At 36.7% G+C, this 12,128-nt stretch overlaps 2 protein-coding genes across 6 annotated transcripts in view; one reads left to right on the top strand and one right to left on the bottom strand.

Moving 5' to 3' along the window:
• Positions 1-12,128, top strand: part of LOC124158017 — a 740,388-nt gene that overhangs the window by 727,097 nt on the left and 1,163 nt on the right. For all 4 annotated transcript variants that reach the window (XM_046533161.1, XM_046533162.1, XM_046533160.1 and 1 more), the window contains 4 exons: positions 113-322; positions 1,857-2,013; positions 10,158-10,292; positions 10,378-10,549. In XM_046533161.1, the coding sequence (XP_046389117.1) occupies positions 113-322; positions 1,857-2,013; positions 10,158-10,292; positions 10,378-10,549 (674 nt within the window). The remainder of the gene's footprint in view (positions 1-112; positions 323-1,856; positions 2,014-10,157; positions 10,293-10,377; positions 10,550-12,128) is intronic.
• LOC124158019 lies at positions 2,673-7,706 on the bottom strand. 2 transcript variants are annotated; one of them, XM_046533165.1, is made up of 6 exons: positions 7,553-7,706; positions 4,548-4,782; positions 4,001-4,465; positions 3,683-3,915; positions 3,336-3,495; positions 2,673-2,924 (listed from the first exon to the last, which is right to left on the bottom strand). In XM_046533165.1, exons 1-6 carry the CDS (start codon positions 7,568-7,570, stop codon positions 2,755-2,757), a joined length of 1,281 nt encoding a protein of 426 aa, XP_046389121.1. In that variant the 5' UTR covers positions 7,571-7,706; the 3' UTR covers positions 2,673-2,754. The 2 variants fall into 2 exon arrangements, with proteins under 2 accessions (XP_046389121.1, XP_046389120.1); XM_046533164.1 differs by lacking the exon at positions 7,553-7,706 and having other exon boundaries at positions 4,548-5,726.

Here is a 12,128-nt window from a genome sequence, read left to right as displayed (position 1 = left end):
GAAAAGGAAGTACATATTTGGTGTTATTTGTGAGGCATTGTAACTTGTTGATTTAAATTGGAATGAATCATATCAAGAAGGACGGCACGCATTGAAATGAGCTTTTCTTCAGGTGGATTCGGCCATGAGGCTGAGTAGGGATCCCCACTGCACGACGAGGTGCCAAAAATCGAATGGCATAGGAGGCGTGCTTGACGAAGACCTCGGAGGGGGGTGCTCCTGCCTGCCAAACCTCATCCCTCTCTCGCAAATGGATTACCTGCTCATACTCACAGCGGATGGATCGCGGCGACACGTCTCCTGCCTTTGTGGAGACTTCCAGGTAACAATGTTCAAGTACCTATTTCAGTGCAAGGGAAGACACGTCTAATCTGTACATTCGAGCAAACACTCTTAATAAGGTTTCCTCACAATTTCACAAATCAAAACTGATACTTTTGTCCTGGAAGTCAGCATTTTAACCACCACACTAACCTGCTCCCCTTAACTGAGGTGCGCGCCAAAGCAACCCGTATGTTAATGAAACTGACACCTCCCCAGTGGTGGATACATATGGGGGGTGCAGTGTTCGGCAATGTGGGGCTGCTCACATTGCCAAATATTGCAGAACCACAATTGTAACTTTTTTATATCTTAGGATGACATCATCTGGTATCTGCATTTATCAGTTTACATAAAACTTTCTTAAAATTTGCATGCAAATTAATTATTTGTCACCACAACAAAAATAAAGGTATCTCAAGATATCTTTTGTCCCCCCCCCCTTGAGTTTTTTCTGTGTCCATGACTGCACTTCCCTACAGTTAATAGCAAATACACTAGCCATTTAGCCTATAACTTTCAAAAGGCTAAGTTTTCCTTGCCTTGGCTGAATGTAGAAGGTTCGCAATATAATTATGTACCTACTTATAACTCCTATCGATATTGAAAAATGGGTTCAACTAAAACATTAAAACAATGGTTACTTCCACACAAAATATTTCATCTCTCAACTAACTATGGTTTCAGCAATCTGATCCTGATTCATAAAGCAATTGCATTATTTTACTCATTCTAGTAAATATGACAACTCTTTTGTATCAGTTTTACAAATGGGCCAAGTTATTTTTCCATGAGCAACAAAAAATTGCCCACAGCAAAGCTAAGGTTTTTTTTTTAATGATAGATCACTTCTTTTAAATCTTGGGTCTCCGTTCTGTCTGATCACCACTGAGCATACTGCTTTACCCACACCAGCACAATGTAAGAATTTATGATGCACCAGCACCCAGTGGTGCAGCGAGGGGGGGGGGGGTAAGTTAAATCCATTTTACTTAATTGCATTAATATCAGTTGGAGAATAGAGTAAGGATTAATAAAAATATCCCTCAGAATGCTGTAAAACTCATTATTTATCCTAATTGTTTTCTGGGGAGGGCCCCCACACCTCCTGCTTACCACGGTGGGTATTCCACACCCCCAAACCTCTCAGTATTATTTGCTCCTAAAACCCCTCCTAGCCTTAATTCCTAGCTGCGCCCCTGACCCACACCACCAAGGGATATTTTATCCTTGTCTTCACACATCATTTACCCAGTGTCTCATATAATGCCCATATTTTTTTTGAAAATGTTTCCTTGATAATGGCACCAGATGCTGAAACCATGGTTTATATAGTGATTAATTATTTTTGTTACTATTTTTTAAAATGGAAGTTACAAATTTCCACTGGATTAAGCATGTTTCCCCGTAAGATACTCAAAAATGGAGATGCCAATAGAGGATAATGAGTACTTGAATTAAATCTTCTACTAGTATGTTACATATTGTAGTTCATTTGAAAGTAGCTGGAATAAACACGTTCTATGGTCTTGCAGGATGCCTTGCCGTTGGCTGTGAAAAGTACCACAAGCCTAATAGTGGAATACCGAGTGGCACATTATAGCTGGGCTACAAGAGGCTTCGGATTCAAGGCCAGTTACAAGTTTGAAGATGAAAACTCATGTGGGGAAAGAGTAAAAACTGAAAATTCAGGTAATGACATTATCTACTCCTAGACAGTCGTCACACAATTAGCATAAGACCAATGGCAATTGAATAACTACGTGCCTGAATGAGAAGTCCCTACCCAGTGAGAAATGGGTGGTGGAATCCACGTGGAACCCACGTGGAAATTACGGTGGAGATTAGGTGGAAATGTAACGTGGATACCACGTGTTTTTGGTCGTGGAATCAACGTGAAATCCACGTGGAAATTTGGTGGAATCAACGTGGAACCCACGTGGAAAGTTGGTGGAATCAACGTGGAATCCACATGGAAATTTGGTGGAATCAACGTGGAACCCACGTGGAAATTTGGTGGAAAAATTAAAATAGCCGTAGGTGCTCCCCCAAAACAATTAAACCCTCGACCACTATGTACCTGTTGCATTGGATTGTACGTATTGGTACTGTGTACCATGCAAATATGCCAAATACACAGGAGCTAATTATAGCTAATGTCCTTCCTTATACCATTCCAAAGTTGGAATGGTATAAGCTAGAGAATACATAGAGAATGGTCAGGAAGTTAAGAATTCTAACCAAACAATTTTTAGATAGCTCTTATTGATGATTTCACCCATGTGTATTGCCATGATTTGGTTCATCTAATCAATTTTTAAATAAGTTTTAATGTAAATAATAAGTTTAAATTTAAATGTTTCAAAAATGAGAAAACACTTTATTAGTAAAGTATTTTAAAAGTTTCAATCTAAAAAAATTTAATATAACAATTTAAAGTCTTCCATTCAATTCAATATCATCATAATCATCTTCGTCATCATATTCATCATCTTCATCGTCGTCACCTTCCTGCTTCCTTTTCTTAGCGTATTTCAGCCAATTTTTAATGGCTGACTCAGCCACAACCAGATCACTTTCAGGGTGTTTCAACAGAATTGCACCTGAAAAGAAAACCTTTTTTTACTTAGACCATAAAAACTGAAGTGAATAACGGAGGAGAATATATATGTTGAGTCACTTAAAGCTTGCAGCATATATCAAGAATTGTTGTCCCTTTAAATTCTAAATTTATTGGTGAATATTGTAAGAATGCCATTGAATTATGTATAAGGAAAAGAGTATGCTGGTTAAATATCATTAAATTTGATTATCATGGTGGCATCCTGATGATATGCAAAGGGTAAGATATTCTCTGAAGGATGATGAAAAATAATCTTATTGTTACGATTTAAAAATGATAATCAAATAAACTGAAGCTCACTATAGCATACATTAAATATTTATATCAACAGATATTTACCCAATAATGAGCAAGCTATTTAACTTAATCTCTTTCATCTTTAGCTACTCACCAAGAATTACTTCTTTTAAGCAAAGTTTATTAAATGCCTCTTTTGGAGGTTTGCCATTATAATTGAATTCTACTGCAAGTTTATTTGTCATAATTTTTCCCATCATTACAGATATAGATTTTGCATCATTTTGCAGTACATAGCAGCTTAGGTAGTCCATCTAATAATAGAAATATATATGTATATATATATATCAGAGTATACCTTCTCATATCACCAAATTTGTAAAATTAAAATTTGAAATTGAATAAAAAAGCAGAATATCATCAGCAACATGTGTTAAGTTTTAACTTTCAGTCGTTTGGTCTATGAAATTAAATCATGTAATACATAACATTTATACATACAGTAGCAGCAAAGTTTGACTTATTGTCCAGGAATCTTTCCATTTTCTCCAGTTTGACGTGAGATGTCACTGGAAAGGGTGGCAGGTTAGGAGGTCTTTCGACTCTCTTCAATGCAGGAGCTAATGTTCTATTTGTCTGGGCCTGATTCATTACCAGGATGTCCATTTTGCTGTTTAGCAAACTAATAATTTTTCTCTGGCTTCTTAGTTCCCTGAGAACAACATCCAAAGTACCTAAAACATAAAATTGAAATATTATTCATTAATTACATGTGGAAAGTAGCATTCGTTTAATTAAAAAAGCAAATGTTAAGATTACCTTGCAAATCATCAACATTTTGTAGGGGTTGGCCAGTATCATTTCTGCCAATTTCTTGTGCAGCTACGTCTTCACCAGAGAAAGGCTGAAAATTACTGCTTCTTATTTTCTGCCTTTTTGCATTAACTGGCTCATCATTTTCCATTGATTCGCCCTTTTTTTCATTACTACACCCAATTCCTGTCTTTTGAATTGTGCTTTCAGCCTTCCTCCTTCCACTAGCAGTTGAAGTTGACGGCTGGTTATTATCAGCCTTCTTATGATATTTGGGAACTGCTATTTCCTTGTCAAAAAAATGTGGCGGTGGATTCACTTTCTTTGAATTATGACTATATTCATCCTCATCAGAGGATGATTCATCATATCTCCTCTTTCTTTGTCTCCTCCTCTTGCCACATTCGTCACTCTCAAGGTTTGACGTCTCTTCAGCAAGCCTTGCCCCTTGCCTTGCTTCTAGATATGAGGCTGCAATTAAAATCCAGACATTAAAAGATAAGAAAATACAAATAGGATTTAAAGAAATAACTCAACCTTAGCCTTGACTTACCATAATACCGTTTCAAAATTGCTGAGTGAAGAGTCCAGTCACTCTGCGGACCAGTCTCCTTCCTTGCCATTTTTGTTACAAGATTTGGAGGAGTACTTTGTGGAGGCCAGTATATTTGTATTTTCTCTTTTGCTGAAGGTCGTCCATCTTTTTCAGAAAAATTAATCCACTTAGTTGGTGCAGCAAAAAACTCTACACCATCAACATCCTCACCTTGAAACTTCACCACCACAAACTGAAAAAAGGTGATAGTGACATAAGTAATAATTAGATTAATAGATAATTTAAATTTGTTGGCATTCATACATTTATGAATTACTGCTGCAAATATGATACATGTTAGTTTACCTCAAAATGAAATAAATGTCAGAAAGAATGAAGAAGAGGAATGCAAAGGAATCCGTCATCATCATCAGGTAGTAAAACACATTTGGATTGGACGTCATTGAAGTCAAAGTGCAATGTTCTGCCATCAAGTCTGTTAACTTTAAGTATGCCCAACTTAGATGAGTTTAAAGGATAATGATAGAAATCATCCTGCCAAAGAAACTTGTTTCCAACAAGTATCACTTTTCCTTCCTGACTATGCACAATATTTTTAATGATAATAATATCACCGGACTTTGTTCTGCAGCATGAATCATACTTTCTTTTTGTATTGTAAGTTATCCTATGATATTTTAACTTTTTGTACTGGATTCCTGGCACATCTTCAAGGGGATTTTTAAGTTTATGGATTAATTTAACATCATTTTGTGGCTCACTCAGAATCTTTTTCCTATCATCTCTTTGAAGTTCCCTGAATGCTAGCTGTTGCAGTGGTTTGTGACCAGATCGGAGAGATTCTTTCAATGATTTCAATTTATTTTCAAATTTAAATGTTGAAAATTCCTCCAAAGCGCCATGTTCACGACATTCATTTCCTAAATGCTTTAGTGAATGGACATTATACGAGATGAAACGTTTGCCATAGGTTGATGCACAATGCTTAATAAATGCCTCCAACAATTCTTCTGCCTTCTCAATGTTCTCATTTTGCTGGACATGATAAGGGCTTGCTAGAATGAAAATGGCACAATGGAGAAGTAAAAACTGCTTGTAAATGTTCACATTAAATGCTCTATGTTTGAAAACTAACATGCCATCATAACAGAGAAGGCGTCTCCACTCTGTTCCCTTATAAAGCTTCCACTCCTGAAGGTTTCTTGGGGGTCTATTAAATTCACATGGAAAGCATGACTTGATTGACACAAGTTTGTCAGAAATTTCAGAGAATGCATTTCTATTTAGTTTCCATGGACCTGGCCACAAAATCCATGCTCCTACAAGCCTCTTGAAAACTCCCCCGTACACTAAATGGAAGCTATCCAATCGGAACTGAGAAACCATACCAGTTCCAATTTGTTCCAATGGAGTTCTCCATTCACCATTATCATGATCATCAATATCTGCACCAGGGGCATGAAGATGGTGTTCTAGTTGGTCTCTTCTTTGAAAAGATTCATCTGTGCGAAGAGGACAATTAAGCTCTGCATATGTCACTCGGTCCTCCACCCACTCACCAATCACAGTACACTTTTCACATGCAGCATATCCAGTGTGACCTTTGCATTGTTTAACGAAAGCTCTGGCCGGAGCATCAAGAATATAGTGACGAATGCGAAAAGGAAAAATCCTTCCATCATATTCATAACCTCCTTCCATGAGCTCCCCAGCCTCTTTCACAAAATCATTCAGGAACATATTTAAATTTTCAGGCTTACCTTTACCACAAAAAACTGTGATTGGAAAAGGCACCTGATATTTACCAGCAAGACACCCCAAAATAGGCCAAAACTCGGTTCTAGAGCTGGTGTGAAGAGGGAGTCCATCTATATTTATATCTATTATAATTTCCTGGTGTGAATGCAGGTATTTCCAAGTCAAAATTTTATTTAAACTTTCACGAATTCCTCTGTACCACAATTTGCCATTTCCTATGCTTTTGATTGGGATGCTCTTTGGTGTGTTGAAAAGAGTTTTATAGCTAGAAGGCAGAATAGGATACAAAGGCTTAAGATAAAACAACAGTTCATCAATTTTCCTCATAGGAACTCCCGATGACCCCCACTTTCTCAAAGATTCTAGTAGATATTTTACTTTGTCATCTTCATCATGAAATATCCCTGCTTCATCCATATTACCATTACTACCATCCTTTTTAAAACTCTGGTCAGGCATATTTATGCCAGAAAATTGTGATTCAGGCAAATGACTATAACCACCTGAAGTTGAAGAGCTGTGGTGAGACTCAATGTTATCAAAACTATTTTCACTGCTGATTTGTGGGTTCAACTGCTCACTTTCACCTGAGGTAAGGGGATCAAATTCGGCACTATTAGCACTTCCACTGTCGCTTTGAATTTCTGATTCCAGGTGGGATGAAAAACTCCTCTCTTCATTGATAAATTCTTCCCTCTCATTTCTTCTTAGTTCTTGAACCCATCTTTGCACTTTGCTTGCTGCAGCAACTAGCCTAGATTTTTCACTAGATATTTTTTCTGCTCGCCGTTTTAGCGCTCGCTCGAAACCCTCGAATATACAAGAAAGAACAATATTTTTAGATAATACTGATAAAATAATTGAAGAGAGAATGGTACTGATAGTCAAGCACTTCATGCTCTCCTCAAAATGCACAAATGGTGAAGACAAACAACACTTTTCCCTATCTTAAAAAAATGGGCAGAGGAACAAGAAAACACATGGAAAGACGAAACTTAGCGGTCACATTAAAAGTCATTAGTAATTTTTCAAGTCATTTGTCTGTATATACCCAACAGTAAGTTATAATTAATAGCCACCGTAGAAAATCATGATGTAGATGTAGATTGATGGGAATAAAACAGATCATCTCTTGCTCAATTAATTAACTTTGAAAATTGTATAATTGTCTGTTCTTTATAAGAAAATAATTTAGGTACTCCAAAAAACATAATGGTATTATGATTTCATTATTTAATACTCACAGGTTTAGCGTTTTCCATCCTTCCCCTAAGGCAAAACGATGACTTCGGATTCTGGATTTATTAGCTATCAGACTTTATTAGCTAAATGATCGTCCACACGTTCTGAGAAAATTATTAGCGTTGATCTGGTTAATCCAAACACTGCTGTAGGGCAATTCAGTTATAACTGTTGACGTGGTTGCTAGGGTGAAAAATATTGCATTGTTACTATTCGCTTAGCCATTTCGAATATCGCGCCCGTGGTCGCGCCGCGAGTTTTGTGAACTACGACGACCGTTGTCAACGAAAAGTTTCCCCGCGTAAACAGCAGACCACAGCAGGCGACGGAATAATATATATTATAATAACATACTGTAATATATGTTATGTATTTACATTGCCGTGCGAACAGTAATGTTCATTATCGTTGTGGACGTAGTTTAATTTCGTTCAAGTAGTGTTTATGCATATTTAACTGCATATATCACGTAATTTACATCGTTCTTGTCTAGCATATAATTCTCAGGTTCTCTTTTCGGAATGTACCTTTTCGAGTTGGAGGTAATGTTATCTGTCTGTGTGCAAATGTTTTTTTTTTCATATTTGTCGTTATCATCCGCTTAATATATTATCTCTCGAGTAAGCTACATATTTTCTACCATTTATCTAATTGGATACTTGGGCTGAAAATGTGTTGACGTATATTGTTTTTAAACCATGTTTACAAGACGTTTTCCCGTCATCTGCTTCACTAATTGTAGATGTTGCTGAGCGTAGATATTTTAATATATAAATGTATTAAAAATAGCTACACTTGAATGAGAGTGAGAGTTTAGTGGTGTTATTCAGGGCAATCCTACCTCGGACGTATGAAATATTGAATTGTCCTAAATTCGTATTACGTAAATTGATTTTAAGTATGTTTTATTAGTCATAGGATAGTCGTAATAATTTCACAAATGTCGTGTTAAAACCTCTATTATAAATTCATCGATTGTTTTGCTCCGGTATAATCCAAATAATAAGATATCATTGCCATAATCATGGTATAATGTAAAGCATATATATACTATAGATGAATATTAGTGTAGATTCAAATGGCGAGTTCGGAGCAGGTTTCAAGAACTTAGGATACAGTATACTAATGTCACTTCTAATACAGAGGAGGCAAACAACTTGTAGCCCAGTGAGAAATGGGTGGTGGAATCAACGTGGAACCCACGTGGAAAATTAACGTGGATACCACGTGTTTTTGGTCGTGGAATCAACGTGGAACCCACGTGGAAATTTGGTGGAAAAATTAAAACAGCAGTTGGTGCTGTCCTAAAACCATTAAAACCTCAACCACTCTATATCTAAACCTTCTATATATGTGTCTACGATTTTTCATGTGCTCTCATGGCTGCCTTTCCACGAATTATATAAAAATAGAATGTGCGATACATTTTCACATAACTAGCGTGGTTTCAGGATGATAAATGACGCAATGTCACCAGAGAGTTAAGTTCCACAAATTAGAAATTCTGTTTAACATTTTATGATAATCACCACAAATCCACTTGAAATCAACGTGGATTCCACGTGGGTCCAACCACTCAATATCCACCACCACCAAATATCCACCACTCAACGTGGATTCCACGTGGGTTCCACGTGGATTCCACCACCCATTTCTCACTGGGTAATCTACCGATTTATGGAATTCGCTACTTACATCACTATAATCAAATTGAGAAAAAATTGCATGTGTGACAATATTGATAGTATTGGCGGCATGACAATTTTTTTTAAATGCTCAATCCTAATATTTAAAATTTACCATTTTCTAAAATTTTACTTTCTAAAAATACATAATGGCAGAATTTTTCATCACTTAGGATACCTACTGGTAATATCATCCCAGCCATGGATACAACATTTATTATCCTAGTGTTAAACTTCTCCAATCTAACTTTTGTACAATACCTCTTTCATGCTGACTGTTTTCTTTACATACAATTTTTTTTTAAAATATAGCTAATGCTCTCGTAAGCTTTTCAAAAGTATCCAGGACATGTTCAAATCTGATTAATGAACAAGCTTAATCCTTTAAGTGCCAACTGATTTCCTAGGTACTATGCTAAAAGTGCCGAGGCATTTTTGCTGATTTTGCAGTAGATTAGGAAAAAAATACGAAAGGTATATATTCAAAAACTTTAGGAAATCTTTATTATATGCAGTTTCACCTTTTTAAAGTATCATTTGAAGAATTTTTGGTAATATGAGTTAATTTTTATAATAAAAAAATAGTGTAAAACTTGTTATAAATTGTGTAAAATAATGTTAAAACAAAATGAATATTGGCTATTGAATGATTAGTGAACTGTCAGCATGAATTGCATTGCATTAGTGAATTGCATGAGCAGCACTATCACGCTCCTGGCACTTTTCGTGGGAGAAAGGAGGAGCAGGAAAGCGCTCCCCGGCACTCCAACGGTTAAGAACCAAACTCATTTGTAATGCAGGGAGTTCATGCATTAAAAAAAATTCATCACTAGCATCAAATTGAGAAAAAATTCAGCTGTGTGAAAATATTGATAGTATTGAAGGCATAACAATTTTTTTAAATGCTCAATCCTCATAACAGGTGTCATTGAGTCAAGAAACAGGATAAGAGCATTACCTCCCTCTCCAAGAAATTATTATCACGAGTCGTGCACCTGGCTGCTTCACTCCCAAATTGAAAGGCAATTAACAGTGGAGGTTTCAACAGCTGATAACAGTGAGTAAAAACATATTTAAATGCTTAAATTGCCAGGATGTGAAACAGAGTAACATATATAATCATTATCTTATTGGTTTTTCAGAGCCTTGTAATATATGGAACATAACATTACTCCAATACCGTGACAACACAGTGCAAGAGGAACTGGACAGAACAACCGACGATCGAGTTGGTCAAGTTCTGTACACATTTTGTCCAAGACAAAGAAGAAAGGTTTTCAAGCTTCCATGGAAGCAGAGCAATGTGTTCCTAAGGTAATTGATGATTTTTTTTTAATTTTAGGACATCAAGTAATCACATCTCACCTGTTTCAGAATAAATAGAATTTATGGCAGAGTGGGAACAGTGAAGGAATATTATAAAAAAATATTGAAACTAAGATAGAGAAGAAGTGAATAACCTATAACTTCCAATCGGTGCTATTACTTGCAATAGATTTCAAGCCAATGAATGCACCAGCAATAACTTGGCCCAATTATTGCAGCTGCATTCTAGGAATTACATGTGCATTACAAATTTGAAATTCATTGTGTTAGCCAAGTAAATCTTTAGTTCCCCATTGATCTATTCGCTGAATGCCTTTGCCAATGGTTTTAAATGACCGTCACAGGGCTGCTTGCCTAGCAGACAAATTGAAGTTGATCTTAGAGATTTGGCTTTGTAGTAAATTCTTATTGCGTACATTTTGTTTGAAACATAAAGTCTTAGTTTATTTTTTTGTGATGCCACTACATTTCTTCATTCCTTAAGATAAGTATGCTAAACACATCTGAACTGCAGATGAAGTTGATAGTGGGTGAATTTACTTTGTGGAAGAAAGGCAATTTGTACTTTCCAAACTTTTTTAAAACTTGTCAACCAACTTTGACGTATTCTTTGTCATTATCAAGCACAACTGCCAACTCCATACAAGCCACAGTTCTAACTATATATGTACTGGGGGAAGTAACCCGGGAGAGGGCGTGTGGCGAAATGCAACGTAAGAAGGTGCATGGGGTGTCATCGACATCCCAAGAAAATATATTTTTCTCTTTACTTGGAATGATATACATAGTTATGTTGTGTTCTTTATTGAATAGGTCCACCAAATTAGATTGATACTAAGTATGTACTTTTACACCATTACCATAAAATTGTAATGGGAGAAATGTATTGAACTGAGTGCTACCTGGACTCAATGAGAGCTTTCTTCGTCAGTTCACGATCTTTTTAGCGGTGATGAATTGTTTGTATTCGTATTCCTACTGATCCATGTATGACATGGTATCGAAAAACCACACATCCGTGGCTGTGTGATAACAGATACAGAAAAGTGGTTTGCACAAATGCTTCAAAACCACTGCTCGACGTCGGAAACTACACTGTCAGGCACCACGCCATGTAGTCGCATCAGGCATTGGTTGCCCGGGTTGCAACTGCTGCGTGACGTGTATCCATGATCAAGGAGTGCGGTCGCGCACTGCGAGGCTTGGAAAACGGGGACACGGTGCTCCCGTGAATGCAGCTATCGCGCGATCGCTTTCGTTTTACGAAGTGAAACGCAACGGAAATAATAAGCCCCGTATATCCTAGCATTAATGATGTAATTCCAATAATTTTGCATCCGATTTGGTTTTATAAAGATTGTGGAAAAAATTGAGCAAGAGTAAAAATCATGCAGGGATAATCCGCAACCTGGATGATCATCAGTCATGCTTCGTGTTATTTGACACCTGGCATCATATTTGATGTTAACTTTACAGCTTTGGGTTTCAAGGCATGGAATATCATATTAAGCATGCTGAATACAATGTTATTTGCGGTAAAAGAAAAAATAATAATAAGCTCTCATGG

Source organism: Ischnura elegans, chromosome 4, assembly GCF_921293095.1.
Source record: "Ischnura elegans chromosome 4, ioIscEleg1.1, whole genome shotgun sequence".
In the NCBI taxonomy this organism is placed as follows: domain Eukaryota; kingdom Metazoa; phylum Arthropoda; class Insecta; order Odonata; family Coenagrionidae; genus Ischnura; species Ischnura elegans.
The sequence above is the reverse complement of the archived record's forward strand: the minus strand, read 5'-3'. Positions and strand labels throughout refer to the sequence as shown.

What these genes read in the sequence shown, in the direction of transcription:
- LOC124158019 (XM_046533164.1), bottom strand. Translation starts at nt 4,851, where the DNA reads ATGAATGCCAACAAATTTAAATTATCTATTAATCTAATTATTACTTAT. An exon ending in AATTTTGAAACGGTATTATG is followed by an intron (nt 4,466 to 4,547) that starts GTAAGTCAAGGC and finishes TTTTAATTGCAG; the next exon opens with CCTCATATCTAGAAGCAAGG. An exon ending in CTTAAAAGAAGTAATTCTTG is followed by an intron (nt 2,925 to 3,335) that starts GTGAGTAGCTAA and finishes TTTTCTTTTCAG; the next exon opens with GTGCAATTCTGTTGAAACAC.